This window comes from Haplochromis burtoni, unplaced genomic scaffold (assembly GCF_018398535.1).
Source record: "Haplochromis burtoni strain Fernald_Lab_line unplaced genomic scaffold, NCSU_Asbu1 Contig_925, whole genome shotgun sequence".
NCBI classification, from domain to species: Eukaryota; Metazoa; Chordata; class Actinopteri; order Cichliformes; family Cichlidae; genus Haplochromis; species Haplochromis burtoni.
In genome coordinates this window covers 13,339-24,804 of record NW_024583286.1, presented here as the reverse complement: position 1 = coordinate 24,804, position 11,466 = coordinate 13,339, and the positions used below count along the sequence as shown (strand labels likewise).

At 36.7% G+C, this 11,466-nt stretch overlaps 1 protein-coding gene across 5 annotated transcripts; it reads right to left on the bottom strand.

Moving 5' to 3' along the window:
* Positions 1 to 1,201: 1,201 nt before the first annotated feature.
* Positions 1,202 to 10,121, bottom strand: LOC102288677 (hemicentin-1). Of its 5 annotated transcripts, none has more exons than XM_042216110.1 (14): positions 8,749 to 8,956; positions 8,199 to 8,519; positions 7,796 to 8,053; positions 6,973 to 7,254; positions 6,286 to 6,541; positions 5,595 to 5,875; positions 4,966 to 5,223; positions 4,144 to 4,425; positions 3,466 to 3,723; positions 3,055 to 3,336; positions 2,690 to 2,974; positions 2,414 to 2,519; positions 2,232 to 2,301; positions 1,202 to 1,632 (listed from the first exon to the last, which is right to left on the bottom strand). In XM_042216110.1, exons 6-14 carry the CDS (start codon positions 5,623 to 5,625, stop codon positions 1,576 to 1,578), a joined length of 1,629 nt encoding a protein of 542 aa, XP_042072044.1. In that variant the 5' UTR covers positions 5,626 to 5,875; positions 6,286 to 6,541; positions 6,973 to 7,254; positions 7,796 to 8,053; positions 8,199 to 8,519; positions 8,749 to 8,956; the 3' UTR covers positions 1,202 to 1,575. The 5 variants fall into 5 exon arrangements, 3 of the variants coding, with proteins under 3 accessions (XP_042072044.1, XP_042072046.1, XP_042072045.1); XM_042216112.1 differs by having other exon boundaries at positions 1,202 to 1,629; XR_006053399.1 differs by lacking the exons at positions 1,202 to 1,632; positions 2,232 to 2,301 and adding exons at positions 9,514 to 9,611; positions 10,005 to 10,121 and having other exon boundaries at positions 8,749 to 9,153.
* Positions 10,122 to 11,466: the final 1,345 nt, after the last annotated feature.

Genomic DNA, 11,466 nt, shown 5'->3' with positions numbered 1-11,466 from the left:
TACTGTAGTTTCATGACTCTGGGTCATGTTGTCTGATATGGTTGATATTTCCATCACTAAATGAAACTGTTCACAGATATTGCTGCTCTGATAACTTCACTGTGGTTACTTTGGTTGCTAACAGAGGTTGACAACTTCAGCCATAGCTTGTATGGAAGACACCAAATTATAGGTGAACACTTTCTACTTGCTGAGAGGGGTTGAAACTGTGAAGAAGGTGAAACGGTGACCATTCATTACATCTTGGTTTTTGCTGTAAGCCACAACTTTTGTTTGAATGTGATTGTTTCTCTGCTTCCTTTTTGCATCACATTTTTTCAATTTTAACAACTGCTCATTGTCATGTTGTGTGACCAAGTAAGTAGAGCGCCAGTATCGCCAAAAATGTAAGGTACTCTAATGCCCTAATTTTTGGTGTGTGAGCTATTGATTATGATTCAATTTCTATAACTTAATTACAAATCTGAAACACTGTATCTGACCAGATCATGCTAAGATTTGCTTTACAGTGTGATAATTTTTTTGTTGTGTTAATATTTCACAATTGTAGATACCATGAGTGGGAATTTTATTTTAACCCAGTGTCTAAACAATGATGAAAATATACTGAAATTTTCAAGGTTGAAATTAAAGCTCTATTTCATATTATGATATAGAAACCTGCTTGTGATACACCATTCAGAGCATTGGGCAAAATTAGAGATGTATATATATACTCACTTTTATTAATGCATCATACAAGACCAGGCAAAATACAAAATCTGCAGCCAGGCAGCACCAATGATAACAGACCACACATCTACTTGACTTATAATTTCACATGGGTAATGGGTTTACTCCGCCACTTTCTGGTGAGCACAATGAATGGCCAAAGAAAGCAAAAAGGTCTTATTTTGTTAGCAAAACAACAAAGAATAATAAATGAAAATGAGCAGAGACCATTAAAAATCAACTCAAATCACAAAAAGTATAGGTCACACTTTTCTAGAATGTTTAATTGATTTTTCTTTTTTTCTTTTCTTTTTTTTTTGGATAAAGACACAATCTTAAGTATGTGGTCTTTGTCTGGACACTGTATTGTCACCAACATATATGTCAAGATTTTGTAATATTAAAACAAAATCTCGATGTTTACTGTGGGCTAAGTCTTAAATAACATTTCTAAAAAGGAATCATATCAGCCCTACAAAGTTATTTTTTCTGACTAGATGGAAAATTTAAAGTATAGATTTATTCTTGTCAAATACAACATGTAAAAGAAAACCGCATTATATCTTAGGGCACAGATCATTGAGGTGGTCCTTGGGATCTTACATATACACTTCGGTGTCTTAATGAAGTGTCTAACTACCTGCAGAGAACTTTATTTGGGTTATTTAAAGAAAAAAGACACAGTGACAGTAGAATAAGTGGGATCATTCACAGTGGAGTACACAGCTTCATCTTCTCCTTCCTCTTTTTCTGGTTGACAATGTTTCATCTCCAACTCCATCTCTTTCTCTTCTTTGGCCTCCAACATTTCCCTTTCCTTCTCAAGCATCTTCTACCTGTTCTGCTTTTACTGCTTTTTTGATTTCAGCATACTCCGTCTTTGTCCTCTCTTGCCTCTTTGCTGCTTTCCTGGCACTGCTGCTTTTCAACAGGGAAAAATTAACTGTCAGCATGTTGCAAGTATTTTTGAGTTAACCAACTTAGAAGCTACATTCATGCTTAAACATCAGTGACCTGTTCATCAACTGTTTATGGCAAAACTAATAACCTATGTTGTTCATTCATATTATTGTGTTTATTGTGTATAGTGTTGTTTCACTTTTGTCACTATTATTCCAACATACTTCTTTTTGTGTCTTTTTGTGCAACTAAATGTCTGTGTATTCTGTCTGTTTGGTGTTTAGAGGGCATTGATGCCTAAACAGAGTCATTGCTTCTCAGACTTACTTCAAAATTGCATCATGATACCGTACTCCTTTTCTAACACGTCATTGTGCAGTTTGTGTTTCAGGACAATTCTACAAAACCTACTTCTCTGAATTGCGTTAGACTCAGTAGAAAGATAAAGGGATCCAACTAATTGTGTTTTGACTCAGACCGAATTTCTTTTTCTTTTGTAGAAACTTGGAGCAGGATGGGCCACTTTATATGTGAATGTATAGTAAGAGTATGGACACTTGAGTATTCTGAGCATTTGTGTAGAAAATCATACCCAAAAAAAGTCAAATGACTATAAATACCAGTTTATCATCTTGATGTTTCTCCATCTCCAAAGTCTCATCTGAATTTTTTGAGGTCTTCTCATTTTTTCTATAGAAAGGGGTGTTTTTAGAGAAGTACATTTATGTTCAAATTTATCTACAGAAAAAAACAACAGCTAACTAACTAATATTAATAATAATTATAAAAGCAAGTGCTTTACCTGTACCAATTTTTGGTAAAACAGCAAACGATTGCTGAAAGAAGTACTGCAGCCAAAATGCCAATGATGACTTTCATGTATCCCTGCCTTAAATTAGACGATTGCTCTGCACTCCAAAAAATAACAACATAAAAAATTATGGTCCAGGTTGTTTTGAATTAGATAAAGCAAATACAAACTATAAATGACAGCCTAATTAGCAAGGCTGCATTAAGAAAATGTGGTACGTAAAAAGTGAAAGTGGCAGTGAAAGGTGTTTAGATGGAAAACACATACCATGTTTTTCAGGCAAGTTTTGGTGGATCAGTAGGTTTTCTCTATTCTCTCCATTTCCATTGTTACTCACACATTCCACAGTGCTGTTGCTATGTTTGTTTACAGTTACACTGACAGTGCTGTTGACTGCGTGTTTAGAGACCGTAGTAATGACAGAATACTCAGTGTGGTTCTTTAGGAGCGGCCATTTGATGGTAGGTAAAGGAAACCCTTCACTGATACACACACAGGTCAAAACCTCTGACTGAAGCACACATCCAGAGCCATCCTGGGTCTCTGAAAACCCTGTAAGCACATGATTAGACTCATAAAACAAAGGAAGGTGTACATAAACTTCAGATTCAAGATCATTGTGTTCCACTTACAAGTCACGGTCACACTGGTATGTATAGTAATGGCTTTGTCCAGATATTTCGCTGTGCAGACATATTGTCCAGAATATTCAGCTGTCACATTATGAATGACAAGTGTAGATGATCCAGTGCCATTGTGCAGGTCAGTGTAATTTCCACTCAGAAGGTTTGTGTTGGAGCTACGTTTTTTCCACGTGATAAGAGCTGGAGGGAAACTCTCAGCACTGCAGGTCAAATTCAGAACATCTCCCTTCTTAACAGTTGTAGTCCCGATAATCTGAGGTTTTCTCTGATCTGTGGGACAACAGATTTTTTTTTTATGATCACCAACAAGAGAATCTGCCTAAATAGTCAATATGCAAAGGTGTTTAGATGGCATCACACATTTAACCATATAGTAAAAGCAAAAAGTTGTATACATACATATCACTGTTACATGGACTTCCTCTTTTAGAGTGTTACTCATATATTTAGCTGTACAGATGTACTGTCCAGAATCTTCTGCGGTTGCATTATGGATGACAAGCGTAGCTGATCCAGTGTCGTTGTGCAGGTTTGTGACAGAAGTCAATTTAGACCACATAATGAGAGATGGAGGGAAACTTTCAACACTGCAGGTCAGATTTAGATCGTCTCCCTCCTTGATACTTGTGTTCCCAGTGATCTGAGGTTTTCTTGTATCTGTGGAGCACAGCTCAGTTATTTATTTAAGACATGGAGGGTGACAACAGTATTCCAGGGTTTTACCCATCACTGCTGTACTGCTCCCCACCAAATCATCATAACACGAAAAAATTATATTTGATCCCTCAAGCAGATTTTAAGAGACTTGCAGAATCAATGCCTGTTACCACAACATGTGTTGGACCACTGTGAGAACACAACACTTTTTGGTTTTTAATGTTTCCTTTGCTTTAACCAGCAGTTTTTGTCTTCATGTAATGAAATTTGATAACCATTTATACTGCATCCTTAAAAAAATATTTCCTCACGTCATTATGGCTAGTAAAATGTAAAGACCAAACTATCTGACTACCAATGACGTAAAAACAATTGTGTACATACATTATAGACACCTGGAGACTGGTAAAGTTTACTTACAAGTTACAGCCACATTGACGTAAGAAGTCATAGTTGTGTCCAGATGTGTTGCTGTACAGATGTACTGTCCAGAATGTTCTGTTGTCACATTCTGGATGACAAGTGTAGCTGATCCAGTGTCACTGGTCAGGACAGTGTAAGTTCTATTCTGAAGAATTGTGGTGGAATTAAGTTTTTTCCACATAATAAGTGATGGAGGGAAACTTTGAACACTGCAGGTCAAATTCAGAATATCTCCCTCCTTGACTGTTGTATTCCCGATGATCTGAGGTTTCCTTCTATCTGCGGGAGCACATTTCAGTAACTTAAATAAGCACCATGAAAGGAACACTGGCAGATAACCCTTCTGTGAAAATTTGTATTGAGATTTTGAAAAGAAAAGAAATAAGATTTTTGATACTGGCACTAATAATATTATTCACAAACTGATCTGACACTGCGTGTATAATTTTACATGGACAGTGCAAAGTGAAACAGATTTCAGCAGCATTGAAGATACATCTTGATTTTTGCAGATGTCACTTGCGGTTTCAACTGGCTCTCAAATACACGTGCAACATTTGCTGTGGTTTTCTAAACTCTGCAAAGTTGTTTTCCCCACAATATTCCTTGTGTTGTGCATGTTATTTCATAGCATTGTGTTTTCATTTGTTTGTTTTTTGTTACTCTGTACCTACAAAGAACACATGTACACACCATCTGCATGTTATTCTTTATGTATTTTTTATGCTAGCAGTCACAATTTCAGTTACCAGATCGAGGGAAATATAACTGTGCTGTATTATAAATGTTCTGTCTTATAGCAAAAAGTTGTGTACTTACAAATCACTTTTACATTGACTTTGTCCTTCAGGGCATAGTCCATATAGTTAGTTGTACAGATGTACTGTCCAGAATGTTCTGCTGTTGCATTTGAGATGATAAATGTAGCTGATCCAGTGTCATTGTGCAGGTTTGTGTTGGAACCAAGTTTAGACCACACAACCAGGGATGGAGGGACACTTTCAACACTGCAGGTCAGATTCAGGACATCTCCCTCCTTCACAGTTGTGTTTCCAATGATCTGAGGTCTTCTTGTATCTGTGGAGCACACCAAAATTTTATTCAGGATAAGGAGAGAGAAAACAACTAAAAGAATTATTAAGGATGAACCAACCAAACAAACAAACAAACAAACAAACAAACAAACAAACAAACAAACAAAAACATAAGAAAATAAAGTTCTTATGTTCTTTGATCACACAGAACAATAATAATAATTCTGTGATGCTGTGCAGGCATTTAACTGCTTGCCATGTTTGTATTGTTTTTTTTTTAAGAATCAATATTAAAATGGACTGTAGCTGTAGTGATCCAGCCTCATAATAAGACATTTTATTTTTTTCCACAATTATCTTTTTATATCACATACATACATCTTGAGATTAATGAAACTGGCAATGTCTACTTACAAGTCACAGTCACATTGACATAAGAAGTCATAGTTGTGTCCAGATGTGTTGCTGTACAGATGTACTGTCCAGACTGTTCTGCTGTCACATTTGGATGACAACTGTAGATGATCCAGTGTCATTGTGCGCGTCAGTGTAGGTTTCATTGTGTCGGCTTGGGTTAGAAGTAGGTTTAGACCACATGACCAGAGATGGAGGGAAACTTTCAACACTGCAGGTCAAATTCAGAACATCTCCCTCCCCGATTGTTGTATTCCCGATGATCTGAGGTTTCCTTTTATCTGTGGAGTGTATTTAAATCTTTTAAAGAGGGAGAAATTAACACTGCCACAGATCATGGTATGAGACACTGCTACTGCAGTTTTGCAGTGAAAGCTTCTAAAATAGGTTAATGTTTGACATGTGTAACATTATGTATATTCACTGAGCAAAGTGCCAAACTTTAGCTGCACTTGAAATACAATTAGTTACTGTAGAATGTCAAAGGAAATTTAGAATGGCTCTCAAATACACATGCAACAATTGTTGTGCTTCATTAAACTGAAAGAAACAAGATGCACATTTGCATAGTGACTGCATTGTTTGCTTTGTTGTTCTCCTTGTGATTCACAATTTCAGTTACCTGATAGGAAGAAAAAAAATGAACAGTACTATAAATATTCTGTCCAAAAACATAAGGTTTTGTACTTACATATCACTGTTATGTTGAATTTCCTTCAGGGCATAGTCCATATAGTTAGTTGTACAGATGTACTGTCCAGAATGTTCTGCTGTTGCATTTGAGATGATAAATGTAGCTGATCCAGTGTCATTGTGCAGGTTTGTGTTGGAACCAAGTTTAGACCACACAACCAGGGATGGAGGGACACTTTCAACACTGCAGGTCAGATTCAGGACATCTCCCTCCTTCACAGTTGTGTTTCCAATGATCTGAGGTCTTCTTGTATCTGTGGAGCACACCAGCATTTTATTCAGGATAAGGAGAGAGAAAACAACTAAAATAATTATTAAAGGATGAACCAAAAAGCCACAAACACCCCCCCCCCCCCCCCCCCCCCAAAAAAAAAAATAAAAAAAAAACAAACTGGTCCACACAGAACAGTCAGGGATTCTAATATTTATACAATGTTGTCCAGGTATTTAACTAGCTGGCATGTTTTGCTTTTATTTCCCCCACCAGTGCGAACCACTCTAATCATCAAATCACCAGAGAAGGAAGAATGATGTTTCAACTCCATGATGTTTAATTCATTTTAAGAATTAATGTTAAAATGGAATGTAGCTGTTATGGTAGCTGTAGTGATCCAGCCTCATAATGAGGCATTTTATATCATATTCATATATCTTGAGATTAATGAGACTGGTAATGTCTACTTACAAGTCACAGTCACATTGACATAAGAAGTCATAGTTGTGTCCAGATGTGTTGCTGTACAGATGTACTGTCCAGACTGTTCTGCTGTCACATTCTGGATGACAACTGTAGATGATCCAGTGTCATTGTGCGCGTCAGTGTAGGTTTCATTGTGTCGGCTTGGGTTAGAAGTAGGTTTAGACCACATGACCAGAGATGGAGGGAAACTTTCAACACTGCAGGTCAAATTCAGAACATCTCCCTCCCTGATTGTTGTATTCCCGATGATCTGAGGTTTCCTTTTATCTGTGGAGTGTATTTAAATCTTTTAAAGAGGGAGAAATTAACACTGCATAGATCATGGTGATGAGACACAATATGTAGTTCTGCAGTAAAAGCTGCTAAGGTAGGTTGATGTGTTACATGTGTGACATTATATATATTCCCTGAGCAAAGTGCCAAAATTCAGCAAATTGGTTTCTGTAGAACGTTAAAAGAAGTTTAGAATGGCTGTCAAATACAAGATTAATAAAGACTCCCCAAAGTTGATTTTGTTCATTTGGATGTAGCGTTTTCAGTGGGAGAAACGTTTCATCACTCACCCAAGTGACTTCTTCAGTCTCAGCTGGCTTCAGGTTTCCCCAATTTTATAAACAGTACATTTGCATAATGACTGAAACCAGCACCACTGAAGGAACAATGGGCTGGGAGGTCAGTTCCTTGATAATCAATGAGAATTTGCATTTTTGATCAAGGAACTGACCTCCCAGCCCATTGTTCCTTCAGTGACCAATGCATGATTGAGCATGCATCAAGACATTAATAAAAAACGATAATGCCTACTTACAAGTCACAGTCACATTGACATAAGAAGTCATAGTTGTGTCCAGATGTGTTGCTGTACAGATGTACTGTCCAGAATCTTCTGTTGTCACATTCTGGATGGCAAGTTTGGCTGATCCAGTGTCATTGTGCAGGTTTGTGACAGAACCAAGTTTAGACCATAAAATCAGAGATGGAGGGAAACTTTCAACACTGCAGGTCAGATTCAGATTGTCTCCCTCTTTAACAGTTGTGATGCCAGTAATTTGAACTTTTTTCATATCTATGAGACAAAACATATAAATTACACAATCATGTAGTTTCCCTAACTTTCTGACTTTCTTGCTAGAAGAATGCAGCTGACACTGCACAACTCAACAGATTTCAGAAAAATAAAAAAGCTAGTTTAATACTATAAAAGTACTTACAGTTCACATTCAAACCCAAAGTCTCTTCTTTCATTATTTTGCCAATGAAGTGTATTTTACAGGTCACATTGGTGTTGTGGTTTTCAGATGAAGGGTTAAAGGTCAAGGTTGACACATGTCTTTGTGTGAAAGGAGTCAGACCCTCAGTCTTAAACGCAGTGCTGTTTCCTGTAATGTAAGATTCAGTCCCTCCTGCTCCTCTCCATGTCCAGGTGATTTGAGGAACAGATCCAGAGCAGAGACCAGGAGCAGTGCAGGTCAGTGTGGCCTGCTGTCCCTCTGTCAGTGTGGGAATCATTACTCTGGGCTTCTGATTAAGACCTAATAGAAGTATTGGGCATTAGTGGAATCAAATTTAGCCTTGATGAAAGAAATATTTTGGTGGCCACTAGTTGGATCTACTGCAGCTCCTATTAGATTTCCACAGAGGATCAACCAATTCCCGAAATTAAATAATACTTCATTTAAGATTGTAAAAATACTAAATATGAGGTTTCACAAGACTGAGTATTTAAAATCAGCATTATTCTTCTTGGAATAGCTTTCATACCTTTAACAGAGACAGTTAATCTTGGAATGAATGTGAATCCATCTTGTTTTCCATTCAGTTCACCAGTAACTCTGAGCTGATATGATCCAGAATCAGACTCTTTCAGATCGTTAATGATGATGCTGCAGTTCTTTTGAGTCACATCAGGCTCCAAACGTGAGACTCGTCCTTCAAACGCAGCCTGAGCTTTTTTGTCTGTGTTTTTGTTGCTGTGAAATATTATGTCAGCATCGCTGCAGCTGTGTTGAGATGCTTCACATTTGTACCAAACTGTATGTTTGGGTGTAAACTCATCAGCAGTAGTGAAAGAACATGGGATCACAACACAGAGTCCAGCCTCTGCTGTAAGTTCTTGCTCACTGAGAGTCACACAGTATCTTCCAACACAGTGTTGTTGTCCCCAGGCTGAGGCACAAACAGGGAGATACACATAGTGACAGAGAATATTTAGTTTATAGCAATAAATATGATTTTTAATAAATATACTTCAATAGCTTTCCTGTTTTACATATGTTGCTTGTTTGTGTGTAGTATATACAACAATCAGAATTTTACATATTTCTTAGCTTGTAGTAAGTTTTGTTACAAAGATTTATATAAAATGGCATAAAGGTCAACAGGTAACAGTAACACTACTAACTTATGATAAAGTCTTGGTAGAATAAATAATGATTTGTATGTTAGAAAAACAGTTTCACTTGCAAATTTATGAAAGAAATATATATGTTGGCTGAATTACAGGTTGATAACAAAGTAGACACAAACCTGTTTCAGCACTGCTGAAAAGCAGAGTTGCCCAGATGAGAACAAACATCCTTGATGCCCGATGCTCAACAGATTCAGTCTCTCTCTCCTTAGAATAACTAATATAGATGATGCCGTAAACATGCAGGAATAAAAACAAAAATCAAAACAAAAATCAAATTCAACAATTCAGATCGATTAAACGTGATCAGTTATTTGCTCCTGTTTGTCTATATGTTACCCACACCTGTGATTACACCACTACCATAAAAAGTAATCTTTGTGTCATCCATCCTGAAACATTACTTGATGAATAAAAATGTTCTTACAGTGCTTCAGCGACACTTATACAATAAATGTAAAATACCTGCCATATCAGAGCAGCATCATCCATGTAATCTATGCATAATGGTATTTTTATTTTACCAGACCTGCTATTGATGTAAAAAAAAAATAGATTTTCTTTTTTGTATCTAAAAAGATATTTTAAAACACATTAAATTTTTTCTTACCTGTTGTGCCTTGTTCTCTCTCCTCACTGATGTCCGCTGACTACTTAAATGTAAGTTTCTGTTTCTCGCCTCTCTCTTTTCTGTTTTTTTCCCTCTTTTTGTAGCACAATTTCAGGAAGTTTCTCGTCACACCAATGAACTTTACCGACTGGCTTTCCAACCTTTTACAGGGCAATCATTGCAAAACACAGACATTCATAATTTCAACCCTAGAGTGTAACTAGAGTGTGCGAAAGGACTTTTTTTTTTTACTTGTGTGATATTTCAAAATGTTTTATTTTTAGGATGTCAATCAATGTCACTGAAGTATACATTTTTACATATAGTATTTACAGTATATAAAAACTATGGGGAAAGCACACATAAACTTAAAGGAACATTTTTATGAACATTTTTCTTGATACACACTTCACAAATACTACACAAATACAGTACTTGCTCCCGTAAGTTGGTAATGACGGTAAGTAAGATAATGTGAGAAAGCATTTAAAGTTTTTTCACAGAATAAATTCACTTAAGTTAATTCACCATATTTAGCATGTGTATACAATCTACTGTGTGTTGTGCTATCCTGTGGTAGGATAATTGATGGGCTGTCTTCCATTAAGCAACCAAATGTCAGGGGCGGGATCTGTGACCCAGTGTTTTCAGATTATTTTGTATTTTTGATTTTCTCATGTTAAGTTGGTGATAATAAGTTCTTGTCTTATTATTAGTTAGGATTTAGCTGAGGTTTATTCTGGATTTAGTTTTTTAATCCATGTCTCCTTGGTTATGTGTCATGCTTCCTGTCCAGTCTGTCATGTGTTTCATGTCTGTGTTGTGTCCACGTTGTCAAGCTCGTGTGTCATGTCTACGTCTCTCCATATTTTCTGTTTTATTTTGAAGATTGTAGTGTTTCCATGTTCACTGTGTTTTGTTTTACTTCCCCCTGTGGCAACATGTTCATTTGTGTCACCTGTGTTTCCCCAGGTGTTTCCACTTCCCTCATTACCCTTCTGTTTCTTTAAGTCCTCTGTTACCTGTTACCAGGTTCATGTTCATGTTTAGACTTTTTCTCGCTATGTTTGCATGTTCCTGTTCAGTTCCGTCTTCCTGTCCCATGTCTTAGGTTTCATAGATAGTCATAGTTTTTCCCAGTTTAGGTTTCAGTTTTCTTTCTCCCTTGTTTTCCGTCTTTTGTATCACCCGCAGTAAAGGTTCATTTTTTGTTTAAACACCAGTTCATTTCTTCTGTGTCTGCGTTTTGGGTGCCATCATAAACACACCGGCGTTTTTCACCAGGACACCAAATAGATTGATCCAGAAAAAAAAAAATTAGTACACTTATTAGTCAGCATGTAGCCCAATTTGAAGGAAAAGTTTAAATCTACTGAAAACAGAAACAGCGTTATAACAACTTTTTGCCCCCTTATATTTTATATATGTTATTTGATCACATTAAGTAATGACCAACATTGTA

Coding starts and splice junctions, on each gene's coding strand:
- LOC102288677 (XM_042216110.1), bottom strand. CDS start 5,625: ATGACTTCTTATGTCAATGTGACTGTGACTT. Junction 5,224..5,594: donor TGTCAATGTGACTGTGACTT/GTAAGTAGACAT, acceptor TGTGCTCCACAG/ATACAAGAAGACCTCAGATC. Junction 1,633..2,231: donor AACATCAAGATGATAAACTG/GTATTTATAGTC, acceptor CCTGTTGAAAAG/CAGCAGTGCCAGGAAAGCAG.